The sequence below is a fragment of the Oncorhynchus mykiss genome, chromosome 3, assembly GCF_057628025.1.
Source record: "Oncorhynchus mykiss isolate SJ-2025 chromosome 3, ASM5762802v1, whole genome shotgun sequence".
Lineage (NCBI taxonomy): Eukaryota > Metazoa > Chordata > Actinopteri > Salmoniformes > Salmonidae > Oncorhynchus > Oncorhynchus mykiss.
In genome coordinates, this window is record NC_143024.1 from 97005213 (window position 1) to 97022475 (window position 17263).

General features: G+C 45.7%; 1 protein-coding gene across 7 annotated transcripts in view; it reads left to right on the top strand.

The window, feature by feature from the left end:
* The window catches only part of igf2bp2a (insulin like growth factor 2 mRNA binding protein 2a), a 91260-nt gene that overhangs the window by 56409 nt on the left and 17588 nt on the right, over positions 1-17263 (top strand). For all 7 annotated transcript variants that reach the window (XM_036975364.2, XM_036975365.2, XM_090230507.1 and 4 more), the window contains 2 exons: positions 3441-3563; positions 13078-13213. In XM_036975364.2, coding sequence (XP_036831259.2) covers positions 3441-3563; positions 13078-13213 — 259 coding nt within the window. The remainder of the gene's footprint in view (positions 1-3440; positions 3564-13077; positions 13214-17263) is intronic.

The following is a 17263-nucleotide window of genomic DNA, read 5'->3' on the forward strand; positions in this document are numbered from 1 at the left end:
CAATTGAAGCCTAATGGAGTGTGTGCCCTCAGGCCTGGAGGAAGCTAAAGTCTTTCTGCTACCTAAGAATAGTAAAGCCCCCTTTACTGGCTCAAACAGCCGACCAATCAGCCTGATACCAACCCTTAGTAAACTTCTGGAAAAAATGTTTGACCAGATTCAATGGTATTTCACAGTAAACAAATTTACAACAGACTTTCAGCACACATGTAGGGAGGGACATTCAACAAGCACAGCACTTACACAAATGACTGATGATTGGCTGAGAGAAATTGGTATAAAAATGATTGTGGGGGCTGTTTTGCTAGACTTTAGTGTGGCTTTTGACATTATCATAGTCTGCTGCTGGAAAAACATGACATAATACAGAACATTAAATAGACAAGAACAGCTCCAGGACAGAACTTGATAAATAAAAAGGCACACGTAGTAATTGAGTCTCCTCAACTTGTTCAACAGCCACACCATTCATTACCAGGTTCAGCTGAGGTCTCGAACTTAGGGAAGGATTTTTACCAAATGCTCTTACTTTAAGAGATGTTCAGGACCAGTTTATTACTAGCCACCCATTCCAAAACAGACTGCAACTCTTTGTTATTTCACACATATGATTTAGATACTGACCGTTTGCAACACCCCAAAAGGAAAAGGCTTTAGATGTGCCAAGTGAACCTGCAACCACAACACTTCAATAACACTTAAGATCTTCTCTAAGCATTATACGGCTCTGAATATATACAGCAACACCTCCCCCATAAACATTACAGGGATATGACTGAATATATACAACACCTCCCCCATAAACATTACAGGGATATGACTGAATATATACAGCAACCCCTCCCCTATAAACATTACAGGGATATGACTGAATATATACAGCAACACCTCCCCTATAAACATTACAGGGATATGACTGAATATATACAGCAACACCTCCCCTATAAACATTACAGGGATATGACTGAATATATACAGCAACACCTCCTCCATAAGCATTACAGGGATATGACTGAATATATACAGCAACACCTCCCCTATAAACATTACAGGGATATGACTGAATATATACAGCAACACCTCCCCTATAAACATTACAGGGATATGACTGAATATATACAGCAACACCTCCCCCATAAACATTACAGGGATATGACTGAATATATACAGCAACACCTCCCCTATAAACATTACAGGGATATGACTGAATATATACAGCAACACCTCCCCTATAAACATTACAGGGATATGACTGAATATATACAGCAACACCTCCCCTATAAACATTACAGGGATATGACTGAATATATACAGCAACACCTCCCCCATAAGCATTACAGGGATATGACTGAATATATACAGCAACACCTCCCCTATAAACATTACAGGGATATGACTGAATATATACAGCAACACCTCCCCCATAAGCATTACAGGGATATGACTGAATATATACAGTAACACCTCCCCTATAAACATTACAGGGATATGACTGAATATATACAGCAACACCTCCCCTATAAACATTACAGGGATATGACTGAATATATACAACAACACCTCCCCCATAAGCATTACAGGGATATGACTGAATATATACAGTAACACCTCCCCTATAAACATTACAGGGATATGACTGAATATATACAACAACACCCCCCCCCTATAAACATTACAGGGATATGGCTCTGAATATACAGCAACACCTCCCCTATAAGCATGTCTGTCTCTTCTATAGATTTTATATCCTTGTATTGCTACTGCAGTATCATCAAATTAATTATCTTAGTGAGTCTCAGAAATGGCTAATATATGAATGTTATCTGATGTTAGCAAGTTATTGATTTCATGAACCTTATTTCTAAAGCTACATATATGTCTTTGCACCCCCTGCTATATTGTGGATATAGAGTTACCTTTGTAACAGAACACAGAGGCTGTTCTTTCATGGAAGCCTCTCCAAAAATGATCCAGGCAGAATCAGGAAATCCCCAGGGCCCTTGCTTTTTTCAGTCTTTACTTACTTCCAACATGCCAAAGCCATTCTGTCTATGCATGTGGATGACTCAACACTATACACGTCAGCCACTACAGCGACTGAAATGACTGCAACACTCAACAAAGAGCTGCAGTTAGTTTCAGAGTGGGTGGCAAATAATAAGTTAGTCCTAAATATTTCTAAAACTAAAAGCATTGTATTTGGAACAAATCATTCACTAAACTCTAAACCTCAACTAAATCTGGTAATGAATAATGTGGAAATTGAGCAAGTTGAGGTGACTAAACTGCTTGGAGTAACCCTGGATTGTAAACTGTCACGGTCAAAACATATTGATACAACAGTAGCTAAGATGGGGAGAAGTCTGTCACCCTCACTACTACACCTACACTACACCCCTACACCATTACTACACCCCTACTACACACTACACCCTCACTACTACACACTACACCATTACTACACCCCTACTACACCATTACCACACCCTCACCACTACATCTACACTACACCCCACACCATTACTACACCTCTACTACACACTACACCATTACTACACCCTCACTACTACACCCCTACTACACCATTACTACCACCCAACACCCTCACTACTACACCATTACTACCCCAACACCCTCACTACTACACCCTACTACCCCAACACCCTCACTACTACAAACCTACTACACCTTTACTACCACCCAACACCGTCACTACTACACCATTAATACTACACCCCTGCTACACCATTACTACCCCCAACGCCCTCACTACTACACCCTCACTACTACAAACCCATACTACACCATTACTACCCCCAAAACCCTCACTACTACAAACCTACTACACCATTACTACCACCCAACACCCTCACTACTACACCATTACTACCCCAACACCCTCACTACTACACCCTACTACCCCAACACCCTCACTACTACAAACCTACTACACCATTACTACCCCCAACACCCTCACTACTACAAACCTACTACACCATTACTACCCCCCAACACCGTCACTACTACACCATTACTACCCAAACACCATCACTACTACAAACCCCCTCACCTCTCTCCCTCCTCTCCACCCCTCTCCTCTACCCCCACCTCCTCCCCTCTACTCCCACCTCCTCCCCTTCTTCTTTCACCTCTATCCTCTCCTCCACCCCCTCCTCTAACACCTCCTCCTCCTCCCTATCCCCCCTCTCTGTCTCCTCTCCTTCCTCCCTCAGCCCTCATGAAGCTTTCACATTCTAATCAGTGTTTCACTTCCCAGCCAGTTCATTCTGACACACACAAGCGTGTGTGCACGCACACACATGCCAACTCATCCCACCCCAACATTACATTCCTCATGCCACATCAATGGTCTGGAGCCGTGGCCTTTTATTCAATGCAGCTGTTATTGATTCACTAACCCTAACCCTCTCTTCCTACAGGGAGGAGGAGATTCCTCTGAAGATCCTGGCCCACAACAGTCTGGTGGGACGACTGATCGGTAAGGAGGGAAGAAACCTGAAGAAGATAGAAGAAGAGACAGGGACCAAGATTACTATCTCCTCGTAAGAGCCAGCTACCTCTCTCTCTGTGTTTGGTTTCACTGTGCTGTTCTTCCCACAGTGTTGCATGTAAAGTAATGCTCAATTCACTTCAGCCGTTTATACATCCTAAATCAACTTACACACACACGCACGCACGCACATACACACACACCAGTCACTATAGCAAGTCACAACTACCGAGTGTACAGACTCAGTCACCAACTACCTCAATCAAATGAATTTATAAAGCCCTTCTTACATCAGCTGATGTCACAAAGTGCTGTACAGAAACCCAGCCTAAAACCCCAAACAGCAAGCAATGCAGGTGTAGAAGCATGGTGGCTAGGAAAAACTCAGTAGAAAGGCCAGAACCTAGGAAGAAACCTAGAGAGGAACCAGGCTATGAGCGGTGGCCAGTTCTCTTCTGGCTGTGCCGGGTGGAGATAATAACAGAACATGGCCAAGATGTTAAAATGTTCATAGATGACCAGCAGGGTCAAATAATAATAATCACAGTAGTTGTCGAGGGGGCAACAGGTCAGCACCTCAGGAGTAAATGTCAGTTGGCTTTTTATAGCCGATCATTCAGAGTATCTCTACCGCTCCTGCTGTCTTTAGAGAGTTGAAAACAGCAGGTCTGGGACAGGTAGCACGTCCAGTGAACAGGTCAGGGTTCCATAGCCGCAGGCAGAACAGTTGAAACTGGAGCAGCAGCACGACGAAAGAAAGAAAGAAAGAGAATTAGAGAGAGCATACTTAAATTAACACAGGACACTGGATAAGACAGGAGAAATACTCCAGATATAACAGACTGACCAGCATAAATACTGGAGGCTGAGACAGGAGGGGTCCTGAGACACTGTGGCCCCATCCAACGATACCCCCGGACAGGGCCAACCAGGCAGGATATAACCCCACCCACTTTGTCAAGGCACAGCCCCCACACCACTAGAGGGATATCTTCAATCACCAACTTACTATCCTGAGACAAGGCCGAGTATAGCCCACGAAGTTCTCCCCCACGGCACGAACCCGAGGGGGGCGCCAACCCGGACAGGACGATCATGTCAGTGACTCAACCCACTCAAGTGACGCACCCCTCCTAGGGACGGCAAGGAAGAGCACCTGTAAGCCAGTTACTCAGCCCCTGTAATAGGGTCAGTGGCAGAGAATCCCAGTGGAAAGAGGGGAACCGGCCAGGCAGAGACAGCAAGGGCGGTTCGTTGCTCCAGAGCCTTTCCGTTCACCTTCACACTCCTGGGCCAGACTACACTCAGTCATAGGACCTACTGAAGAGAGGAGTCTTCAATAAAGACTTAAAGGTCTTTACATGGGTAGGCAGACCATTCCATAAAAATGGAGCTCTAGAGGAGAAAGCCCTGCCACCAGTTTGCTTAGAAATTCTAGTGACAGTAAGGAGGCCTGCATCTTGTGACCGTAGCGTACGTGTAGGTATGTACGGCAGGACCAAATCAGAGAGATAGGTAGGAGAAAGCCCATGTAATGCTTTGTAGGTTAACAGTAAAACATTTAAATCAGCCCTAGCCTTAACAGGAAGCCAGAGGCTAGCACTGGAGTAATATGATCACATTTTTTGGTTCTAGTCAGGATTCTAGCAGCCGTGTTTAGCACTAACTGAAGTTTATTTAGTGCTTTATCTGGGTAGCCGGAAAGTAGAGCATTGCAGTAGTCTAACCTAGAAGTGACAAAAGCATCGATTCATTTTTCTACATCATTTTTGGACAAAAAGTTTCTGATTTTTGCAATGTTACGTAGATGGAAAAAAGCTGTCCTTAAAACAGTCTTGATATGTTCTTCAAAAGAGAGATCAGGTTCCAGAGTAATGCCGAGGTACTTCAGTTTTATTTGAGACGACTGTACAACCATCCAGATTAATAGTCAGATCCAACAGAAGATCTCTTTGTTTCTTGGGACCTAAAACTAGCATATCTGTTTTGTCCGAGTTTAAAAGTAAAACATTTGAAGCCATCCACTTCCTTATGAAACACAGGCTTCCAGGGGGGGCAATTTTGGGGCTTCACCATGTTTCATCGAAATGTACAGCTGTGTGTTGTCCGCATAGCAGTGAAAGCAGATCGATGGTATCAAAAGCAGCACTAAGGTCTAGGAGCACGAGGACAGATGCAGAGCCTTGGTCTGATGCCATTAATAGGTCAGTTACCACCTTCACGAGTGCAGTCTCAGTGCTATGATGGGGTCTAAAACCAGACTGAAGCGTTTCGTATACATTGGTTGTCTTCAGGAATGCAGTAAGTTGCTGCGCAACAGCTTTTCAAAATGTTGAGAGGAATTGGATATTCGATATAGGCCGATAGTTTTTTATATTTTCTGGGTCAAGGTTTGGCTTTTTCAAGAGAGGCTTTATTACTGCCACTTTTAGTGAGTTTGGTACACATCCGGTGGATAGAGAGCCGTTTATTATATTCAACATAGAAGGGACAAGCACAGAAAGCAGCTCTTTCCGTAGTTTAGTTGGAATAGGTTCCAGCAGGCAGCTTGAAGGTTTAGAAGCCATGATTATTTTTGTCAATGTGTCAAGAGATCTAGTATTACAAACTTGAGTGTCTCCCTTGATCCTAGATCCTGGCAGTGATGTGCAGACTCGGGACAACTGAGCTTTGGAGGAATACATAGACTGTCTTTTCGTCAAAGAAGTTCATGAATTTATCACTGCTGTGAAAGCCATCCTCTCTTGAGGAATGCTGCTTTTCAGTTAGCTTTGCAACAGTGTCAATTTTTTTGGGGGGGATTGTTCTTATTCTCCTCAGTTAAGTTGGAAATATAGGATGATCGAGCAGCAGTAAGGGCTCTTCGACACTGCACGGTACTGTCTTTCCAAGCTAGTCAGAAGACTTCCAGTTTGGTGGAGCAGCAGTGAGGGCTCTTCGATAATGCACAGTACTGTCTTTCCAAGCTAGTCAGAAGACTTCCAGTTTGGTGTGGCGCCATTTCCGCTCCAATTTTCAGGAATCTTGCTCAGAGCTCGGGTATTTTCTGTATACCAGGGGGACAGTTTCTTATGACAAATGCATCTTGGGTATTACGCAACGTTAAATTGAGTTCCTCAGTTAGTTGGTTGACTGATTTTTGTACTCTGACGTCCTTGAGGAGGTGGAGGGAGTCTGGAAGGGCATCTAGGACTCTTTGGGTTGTCCGAGAATGTATAGCATGGATATTGATGATCCTTGGTTGGGGTCTGAGCAGATTTGTTTTTCGATTGCAAACATAATAAAATGTTGGTCTGATAGTCCAGGATTATGAGGAAAAACATTACAACATTTATTCCGTGGGACAAAACTAGGTCCAGAGTATGACTGTGGCAGTGAGTAGGTCCGGAGACATGTTGGACAAAGCCCACTGAGTCGATGATGGCTCCGAAAGCCTTTTGGAGAGGGTCTGTGGACTTTTCCATGTGAATATTAAATTCACCAAAAATGTGAATATTATCTGCCATGACTACAAGGTCCGATAGGAATTCAGGGACCTCAGTGAGGAACTCTGTATATGGCCCAGGAGGCCTGTAAACAGTAGCTATAAAAAGTGATTGAGTTGAGCTGCATAGATTTCATGACTAGAAGCTCAAAAGACAAAAACGCAGTCGTTTTTTTTTGTAAATTGAAATGTTCTATTGTGAATGTTAGCAACACCTCTGCCTTTGCGGGATGCACGGGGAGTTTGGTCACTAGTGTAACCAGGAGGTGAGGCCTCATTTAACACAGTAAATTCATAGGGCTTAAGGTCTTTATTCTAGTGAGATTCCTAAGGCGAACACCGCCATGTTTTGTTTTGCCCAATCTAGATAGATGCACAGACACTCAATGGGGATAGCTGAGCTGACTACACTGACTGTGCTAGTGGCAGACTCAACTAAGCTGGCAGGCTGGCTAACAGTTTGCTGCTTGGCCTGCACCCTATTTCATTGTGGAGCTAGGGGAGTTAGAGCCCTGTCTATGTTGGTAGATAAGATGAGAGCACCCCTCCAGCTAGGATGGAGTCCGTCACTCCTTAGCAGGCCAGGCTTGGTCCTGTTAGTCGGTGAGTCCCAGAAAGAGGGCCAATTTATCTACAAATTCTATATTTTGGGATGGGCAGAAAACAGTTTCAATCAGCGATTGAGTTGTGAGACTTCTGTAGAGCTCATCACTCCCCCTAACTGGGAGGGGGCCAGAGACAATTACTCGATGCCGAAACATCTTTCTAGCTGATTTACACGCAGATGCTATTTTGTGCTTGGTGACCTCTGACTGTTTCATCCTAACATCGTTGGTGCCGACGTGGATAGCAATATCTCTATACTCTCTACACTCGCCAGTTTTAGCGTTAGCCAGCACCATCTTCAGATTAACCTTAACGTTGGTAGCCCTGCCCCCTGGTAAACAGTGTATGATCGCTGGATGATTTGTTTTAAGTGTAATACTTAATGGTAATGGTTTCGCCAATGACTAGAGTTTTCAATTTGTCAGAGCTAATGGTGGGAAGCGTCGGCATCTCAGACCCCGTAGCGGTAGGAAGAGAGACCAGAGAAGGCTCGGTCTCTGACCTGTTGCTTAATGAGGAGAACCGGTTGAAAGTTTATTTTGGCTGAATGAGCGACACCGGTTGAGCATTCCTACAGCAATTAAAAAAATATATAAAACGGTAATTAAAAAGTAAAAACCGATAAGTTGGCAGGTAGCAAAGTAAGGTTAGCAACACGCCGCACAGCAGCATGTAAACAAGTCTACAAGTTGTGACCGGAAATGACGTCCCAACTGAGTCTGTTCACTACCTAGTGTACAGACTCAGTCACAGACTGCCTAGTGTACAGACTCAGTCACAGACTGCCTAGTGTACAGACTCAGTCACAGACTGCCTAGTGTACAGACTCAGTCACAGACTGCCTAGTGTACAGACTCAGTCACAGACTGCCTAGTGTACAGACTCAGTCACAGACTGCCTAGTGTACAGACTCAGTCACAGACTACCTAGTGTACAGACTCAGTCACAGACTGCCTAGTGTACAGACTCAGTCACAGACTGCCTAGTGTACAGACTCAGTCACAGACTGCCTAGTGTACAGACTCAGTCACAGACTGCCTAGTGTACAGACTCAGTCACAGACTACCTAGTGTACAGACTCAGTCACAGACTGCCTAGTGTACAGACTCAGTCACAGACTGCCTAGTGTACAGACTCAGTCACAGACTGCCTAGTGTACAGACTCAGTCACAGACTACCTAGTGTACAGACTCAGTCACAGACTGCCTAGTGTACAGACTCAGTCACAGACTGCCTAGTGTACAGACTCAGTCACAGACTGCCTAGTGTACAGACTCAGTCACAGACTACCTAGTGTACAGACTCAGTCACAGACTGCCTAGTGTACAGACTCAGTCACAGACTGCCTAGTGTACAGACTCAGTCACAGACTGCCTAGTGTACAGACTCAGTCAGACTGCCTAGTGTACAGACTCAGTCACAGACTACCTAGTGTACAGACTCAGTCACAGACTGCCTAGTGTACAGACTCAGTCACAGACTGCCTAGTGTACAGACTCAGTCACAGACTACCTAGTGTACAGACTCAGTCACAGACTACCTAGTGTACAGACTCAGTCACAGACTGCCTAGTGTACAGACTCAGTCACAGACTACCTAGTGTACAGACTCAGTCACAGACTGCCTAGTGTACAGACTCAGTCACAGACTACCTAGTGTACAGACTCAGTCACAGACTGCCTAGTGTACAGACTCAGTCACAGACTGCCTAGTGTACAGACTCAGTCACAGACTGCCTAGTGTACAGACTCAGTCACAGACTGCCTAGTGTACAGACTCAGTCACAGACTGCCTAGTGTACAGACTCAGTCACAGACTGCCTAGTGTACAGACTCAGTCACAGACTGCCTAGTGTACAGACTCAGTCACAGACTGCCTAGTGTACAGACTCAGTCACAGACTGCCTAGTGTACAGACTCAGTCACAGACTGCCTAGTGTACAGACTCAGTCACAGACTGCCTAGTGTACAGACTCAGTCACAGACTACCTAGTGTACAGACTCAGTCACAGACTGCCTAGTGTACAGACTCAGTCACAGACTGCATGGCAGTGGTGGAAAAATGTTCATACTCAAGTAAAAGTGAAAGTCACCCAGTAAAATATTACTTGAATAAAAGTCTAAAAGTATTTGGTTTTAAAATGTACTTAAGTATAAAAAGTTAAAGTACAGTATATATATATTAAACAAACCAGATGGCCCCATTTTTATTGACGGATAGCCAGGTGAATGTGGCGACAAACAAAAAACATTCAGTCAGTGGCAGTCCTATGGGTGAAAACAGCTTGTTGATGAGAAGGACAAGAATTGTGTTAACAGGCGGGCCACAAACAGGCAAATAATGGAGCTGTACAACAATGTGCAGAATGGCATCTCGGAACATACAACTTGTCGGTCCTTGTCACGGATGGGCTATTGCAGCAGACGACCACACCGGGTTCCACTCCTATTAGCAAGAACAAGTAGCTCCTATGGGCACGCGAGTGGAAAAACATTGCCTGGTCTGACAAATCCCAGTTCCTGTTCCTGCCTAAATGATTACCGCACCATAGCACTCACGTCAGTAGCCATGAAGTGCTTTAAAAGGCTGGTCATGGCTCACATCAACACCATCATCCAAGAAACTCTAGACCCACTCCAATTCGCATACCGCCCAGATCCACAGGTGACACAATCTCAATCGCACTCCAAACTGCCCTTTCCCACCTGGACAAAAGGAACACCTATGTGAGAATGCTGTTCATTGACTACAGCTCAGCATTCAACACCATAGTGCCCACAAAGCTCATCACTAAGCTAAGGACCCAGGACTAAACACCTCCCTCTACAACTGGATCCTGGACTTCCTGATGGGCCGCCCCCAGGTGGTAAGGGTAGGCAAAAACACATCCGCAACGCTAATCCTCACACGGGGGCTCCTCAGGGGTGCGCGTTTAGTCCCCTCCTGTACTCCCTGTTCACGCACGACTGCTTGGTCAGGCACGACTCCAACACCATCATTAAGTTTTGGTCAGACACAGCAGTAGTAGGCCTGATCACCGACAACGATGAGACAGCCTATAGGGAGGAGGTCAGAGACCTGGCAGTGTGGTACCAGGACAAAAACCTCTCCCTCAACGTGATCAAGACAAAGGAGCTGATCATGGATTACAGGAAAAGGAGGACCGAGCACGCCCCCATTCTCATCGAGGGGGCTGCAGTGGAGCAGGTTGAGAGCGTCAAGTTCCACATCCACATCACCAACAAACTAACATGGTCCAAACACACCAAGACAGTCGTGAAGAGGGCACGACAACACCTTTTCCCCCTCAGGAGACTGAATAGATTTGGAATGGGTCCCCAGATCCTCAAAAAGTTCTACAGCTGCACCATCAAGAGCATCCTGACCAGTTGCATCACCGCCTTGTATAGCAACTGCTCGGCATTCAACCGTAAGGTGCTACAGGGGGTAGTGCATACGGCCCAGTACATCACTGGGGCCAAGCTTCCTGCCATCCAGGATCTATATGCTATGCCCTGCGCTACAAAGGTTAACAGCTTCTACCACCAAGCCATTAAACTGCTGATCAAAATGGCCACCAGGACTATTTACAGTGACACCCCTCCCCCCCGCCCTTTGTTTTTACACTGCTGCTACTCACTTTTTATTATCTATGCATAGTCACTTTACCCCTACCTATGTGGAAAAATGTAATTGACTAACCTGTACCCCCACACATTGAATCGGTACTCCCTGTTTATAGCCTCGTTGTTTTATTTTTTACTTTAGTTGACTCTGTATCATTGTGTTGGGGGGGTAATGAATGGTTCTGTATCATTGTGTTGGGGGGGGGGGGTAATGAATGGTTCTGTATCATTGTGTTGGGGGGGGGGGTAATGAATGGCTCTGTATCATTGGGTTGGGGGGGGGGGGTAATGAATGGCTCTGTATCATTGTGTTGGGGGGGGGGGTAATGAATGGCTCTGTATCATTGTGTTGGGGGGGTAATGATTGGCTCTGTATCATTGTGTTGGGGGGGGGTAATGAATGGCTCTGTATCATTGTGTTGGGGGGGGGGGGTAATGAATGGCTCTGTATCATTGTGTTGGGGGGGTAATGATTGGCTCTGTATCATTGTGTTGGGGGGGGGTAATGAATGGCTCTGTATCATTGTGTTGGGGGGGGGTAATGAATGGCTCTGTATCATTGTGTTGGGGGGGGGGGTAATGAATGGCTGTGTATCATTGTGTTGGGGGGAGGTAATGAATGGCTCTGTATCATTGTTTTGGGGGGGGTAATGAATGGCTCTGTGTCATTGTTTTGGGGGGGGGGGGGTAATTAATGGCTCTGTATCATTATGTTGGGGGGGTGGGTAATGAATGGCTCTGTATCATTGTGTTGGGGGGGGGGGTAATGAATGGCACTGAATCATTGTGTTGGGGGGGGGTAATGAATGGCTCTGTATCATTGTGTTGGAGGGGGGTAATGAATGGGAGGGTGTGTGACAGAGAGGGTGTGTGACAGAGAGGGTGTGAGCGCGACTGAGTGTTCTGAGAAGGGTTTCTACTCTCCATCCTTTCCTCCTGTAGTGACATCACAATCCAGATGTGTCTGGACCATCTGTCACCCAGAGAGGACCATCTATAAGGGAATCCAGATGTGTCCTGGACCATCTGTAACCCAGAGAGGACCATCTATAATGGAATCCAGATGTGTCCTGGACCATCTAACCCAGAGAGGACCATCTATAATGGAATCCAGATGTGTCCTGGACCATCTAACCCAGAGAGGACCATCTATAATGGAATCCAGATGTGTCCTGGACCATCTAACCCAGAGAGGACCATCTATAAGGGAATCCAGATGTGTCCAGGACCATCTGTAACCCAGAGAAGACCATCTATAAGGGACTCCAGATGTGTCTGGACCATCTAACCCAGAGAGGACCATCTATAATGGAATCCAGATGTGTCTGGACCATCTAACCCAGAGAGGACCATCTATAATGGAATCCAGATGTGTCCAGGACCATCTAACCCAGAGAGGATCATCTACAAGGGAATCCAGATGTGTCTTGACCATCTAACCCAGAGAGGACCATCTATAAGGGAATCCAGATGTGTCTGGACCATCTAACCCAGAGAGGACCATCTATAAGAGAATCCAGATGTTTCTGGACCATCTGTAACCTAGAGAGGACCATCTATAAGGGAATCCAGATGTGTCTGGACCATCTGTAACCCAGAGAGGACCATCTATAAGGGAATCCAGATGTGTCTGGACCATCTAACCCAGAGAGGACCATCTATAAGGGAATCCAGTTGTGTCTGGGCCGGCCATCTGTAACCCAGAGAGGACCATCTATAAGGGAATCCAGATGTGTCTGGACCATCTAACCCAGAGAGGACCATCTATAAGATAATCCAGATGTGTCCAGGACCATCTGTAACCCAGGGAAGCGTTAGGGTTACTTGCTGACTTGATGTATGTGTTCCAGGTTACAGGACATAACCATCTGTAACCCAGAGAGGACCATCACAGTGAAGGGCAGCATGGAGGCGTGCTGTAAGGCTGAGGGGGAGGTCATGAGGAAACTGAGGGACGCCTACGAGAACGACATCGCTGCTGTTAACGTAAGGCTTCATGTAAACACTGGCTGTCTGTCAGTCTTGCTGTCTGTCTGGCTGTGTCAGTTGGTTAGCTTGGCCTCTGACTCATTCTTATAGCAGCACAAACTCTAACACTTCACTTCCCACCCCACCCACCCGATACCACAGCCCTGTCTCACCCAGCCCCACACACATGATCTGATACCTCAGCCCTGTTTCACCCAGCTCCACACACATGATCTGATACCTCAGCCCTGTCTCACCCAGCCCCACACACATGATCTGATACCACAGCCCTGTCTCACCCAGCTCCACACACATTATCTGATACCACAGCCCTGTCTCACCCAGCTCCACACACATGATCTGATACCTCAGCCCTGTCTCACCCAGCTCCACACACATGATCTGATACCTCAGCCCTGTCTCACCCAGCCCCAATACACATGATCTGATACCTCAGCCCTGTCTCACCCAGCTCCACACACATGATCTGATACCTCAGCCCTGTCTCACCCAGCTCCACACACATGATCTGATACCTCAGCCCTGTCTCACCCAGCTCCACACACATGATCTGATACCTCAGCCCTGTCTCACCCAGCTCCACACACATGATCTGATACCTCAGCCCTGTCTCACCCAGCTCCACACACATGATCTGATACCACAGCCCTGTCTCACCCAGCTCCACACACATGATCTGATACCACAGCCCTGTCTCACCCAGCTCCACACACATGATCTGATACCACAGCCCTGTCTCACCCAGCCCCAATACACATGATCTGATACCACAGCCCTGTCTCACCCAGCCCCAATACACATGATCTGATACCTCAGCCCTGTCTCACCCAGCTCCACACACATGATCTGATACCTCAGCCCTGTCTCACCCAGCCCCAATACACATGATCTGATACCACAGCCCTGTCTCACCCAGCTCCACACACATGATCTGATACCTCAGCCCTGTCTCACCCAGCTCCACACACATGATCTGATACCACAGCCCTGTCTCACCCAGCTCCACACACATGATCTGATACCTCAGCCCTGTCTCACCCAGCTCCAACACACACAGAGACATAACTGGTGACTTGATTATGTTATGCAACATTGAGAATAATTCATTCTGAAAACAGTATTTCATAAATATAGCTGTGAGCAGCTCAGTTGGGTAACAAAGCAGGCACACTATCATGTAGTCTCTCTCTCTCTCTCTCTGCTGATTGCGCAAGTGGTAGTAGGACTTCCAGTTTCACATTTTCCACAATACAATATACATTTTTCACTACGTTAAGACTGTTTTTCAGCAACAATATGTGATATATATATAGATAACACATCATTTCACATTGGTCATCTGCATAATTAAAATCTAACATAAATTTGCATAAGACAAAGTCCAATTGATCAACAGTTATTGTTCTAGTATCCCATTGTGCCACTGGTGCCAATGACCTCTACAGTGCCACTAGCTGGTGTGGTGCAGCCATCTAACTTGTTTTTCAAGTCGGTTAGGACATCTACATGACACAAGTAATTTTTCCAACAAATTTTTACAGACAGATTATAATTCACTGTATCACAATTCCAGTAGGTCAGAAGTTTACATACACTAAGTTGACTGTGCCTTTAAACAGCTTGGAAAACTCCAGAAAATGCTGTCATGGCTTTAGAAGCTTCTGATAGGCTAAATTACATCATTTGAGTCAATTGGAGGTGTACCTGTGGATGTATTTCAAGGTCTACCTTCAAACTCAGTGCCTCTTTGCTTGACATCATGGGAAAATCAAAAGAAATCAGCCAAGACATCAGAAAAAAAATTGTAGACCTCCACAAGTCTGGTTCATCCTTGGGAGCAATTTCCAAACGCCTGAAGGTACCACGTTCATCTGTACAAACAATAGTACGCAAGTATAAACACCATGGGACCACACAGCCGTCATACCGCTTAGGAAGGAGACGCGTTAAATCTCCTAGAGATGAACGTACTTTGGTCTGAAAAGTGCAAATCAATCCCAGAACAACAGCAAAGGACCTTGTGAAGATGCTGGAGGAAACGGGTACAAAGCCACGTCTCCAAAACTGCCATAAAAAAACAGACTATGGTTTGCAATGTCCACACTATATTTCTGATCAATTTGAATGGACATTTTTTTTTGCCTTTTCTTTCATAAACAAGGAAATTCCTATGAGACCCCAAACTTTTGTAAGTATGTACTGTAGGTAGAGTTAAAGTGACTATGCATAGATAATAAGAAAGTAGCAGCAGTGTAAGATGGGGGGGGGGGCAATGAAAATAGTCTGGGTAGCCATTTGATTATCTGTTCAAGAGTCTTATGGTTTGGGGGTAGAAGCTGTTAAGAACCCTTTTGGACCTAGACTTGCCGTGCCGTAGCAGAGAGAACAGTCTATGACTAGGGTGGCTGGAGTCTAACAATTTTTAGGGCCTTCCTCTGACACCGCTTGGTATAGAGGTCCTGGATGGCAGGAAGCTTGGCCCCATACCAGGCAGTGATGCAACCAGTCAGGATGCTCTCCATGGTGCAGCTGTAGAACTTAAGGATCTGAGGACCCATGCCAAATCTTTTCAGTCTCCTGAGGGGGAATAAGCTTTGTTGTGCCCTCTTCACAACTGTCTTAGTATGTTTGGACCATGATAGTTTGTTGGGGATGTGGACACCAAGGAACTTGAAGCTCTCAACCTGCTCCACTACAGCCCCTTCGATGAGAATGGGGGAGCGCTCGGTCCTCCTTTTCCTATAGTCCACAATTATCTCCTTTGTCTTGATCACAGTGAGGGAGAGGTTGTTGTACTGGCACCACACGTCCAGGTCTCTGACCTCCTCCCTATAGGCTGTCTCGTCGTTGTCGGTGATCAGGCCTACCACTGGCAAACTTAATGATGGTGTAGGATTTGTGCCTGGCCGTGCAGTCATGAGTGAACAGGGAGTACAGGAGGGGCTGAGCACACACCCCTGAGGGGCCCCCGTGTTGAGGATCAGTGTGGCTGATGTGTTGTTACCTACCCTTACCACCTGGGGGTGGCCTGTCAGGAAGTCCAGGATCCAATTGCAGAAGGAGGTGTTTAGTCCCAGGGTCCTTAGCTTATTGATGAGCTTTGAGGGCACTATGGTGTTGAACGCTGAGCTGTAGTCAATGAATAGCATTCTCACATAGGTGTTCCTTTTGTCCAGGTGGGAAAGGGCAGTGTGGAGTGCAATGGAGATTGTGTCATCTGTGGATATGTTTGTTGGGTTGGTGTGCAAATTGGAGTGGGTTTAGGGTTTCTGGGATGATGGTGTTGATGTGAGCCATGACCAGCCTTAGGGACTACTTACCAAAGTTGGTGTTATTTGGACTTAAGGTTCATGAGAATATATTTTTTTAAAGATTTCCTAAAATTTAAAAGATCGAGGAAAACCTATCCTGATGGACCTCATGGGTCCTTGAGGCAAATTCAGTTCAGCATGAGGAAAAACACCTACATACAAAGTTTAAAGTCTATAGGTCAAACAGGGCGAAGGAGATGAGGGTTTAAGTGAGACTGCTTACAGCAGCGCCACCTATAGTCTGATCGGTGCCATTATTTTTGACCAAGTTACTTGTGGCCTCTGGTCACTTTTTTTTTCAAATTTGGCACACAAAAACAAATCTATGCTTGTTAAATTCTAAAGAATAATAGTAGTTTCACAGTGACCTCTAATGATACATTTCCTGGCACAAGATGCATTTTGTAATTAAGATGTCATAAAATATAATCTTCAGTCATATTTATGCCAGATCTATGACATTTACATAAAGATGTTTTAATGATAAAACATTACTGCTCAGTGTGTTTGCTAAATGATATCAAGCTTTCTAAAGCATGAAGTAGACTGGTCAGGTGAACCAGAAAGGTGTAGTGTTGCTGTCAGACGGACATCTGGCCACACACCAGGGTTACTACACAATATGGCTTTATGAAGATGGTCTCAAGTTTCCAGCATTTCAGGTACAGTGAAATGCTTAACTCTCTGGGAGATTAAATAAAAAATTGATCTGTCACACACACACACACACACACAC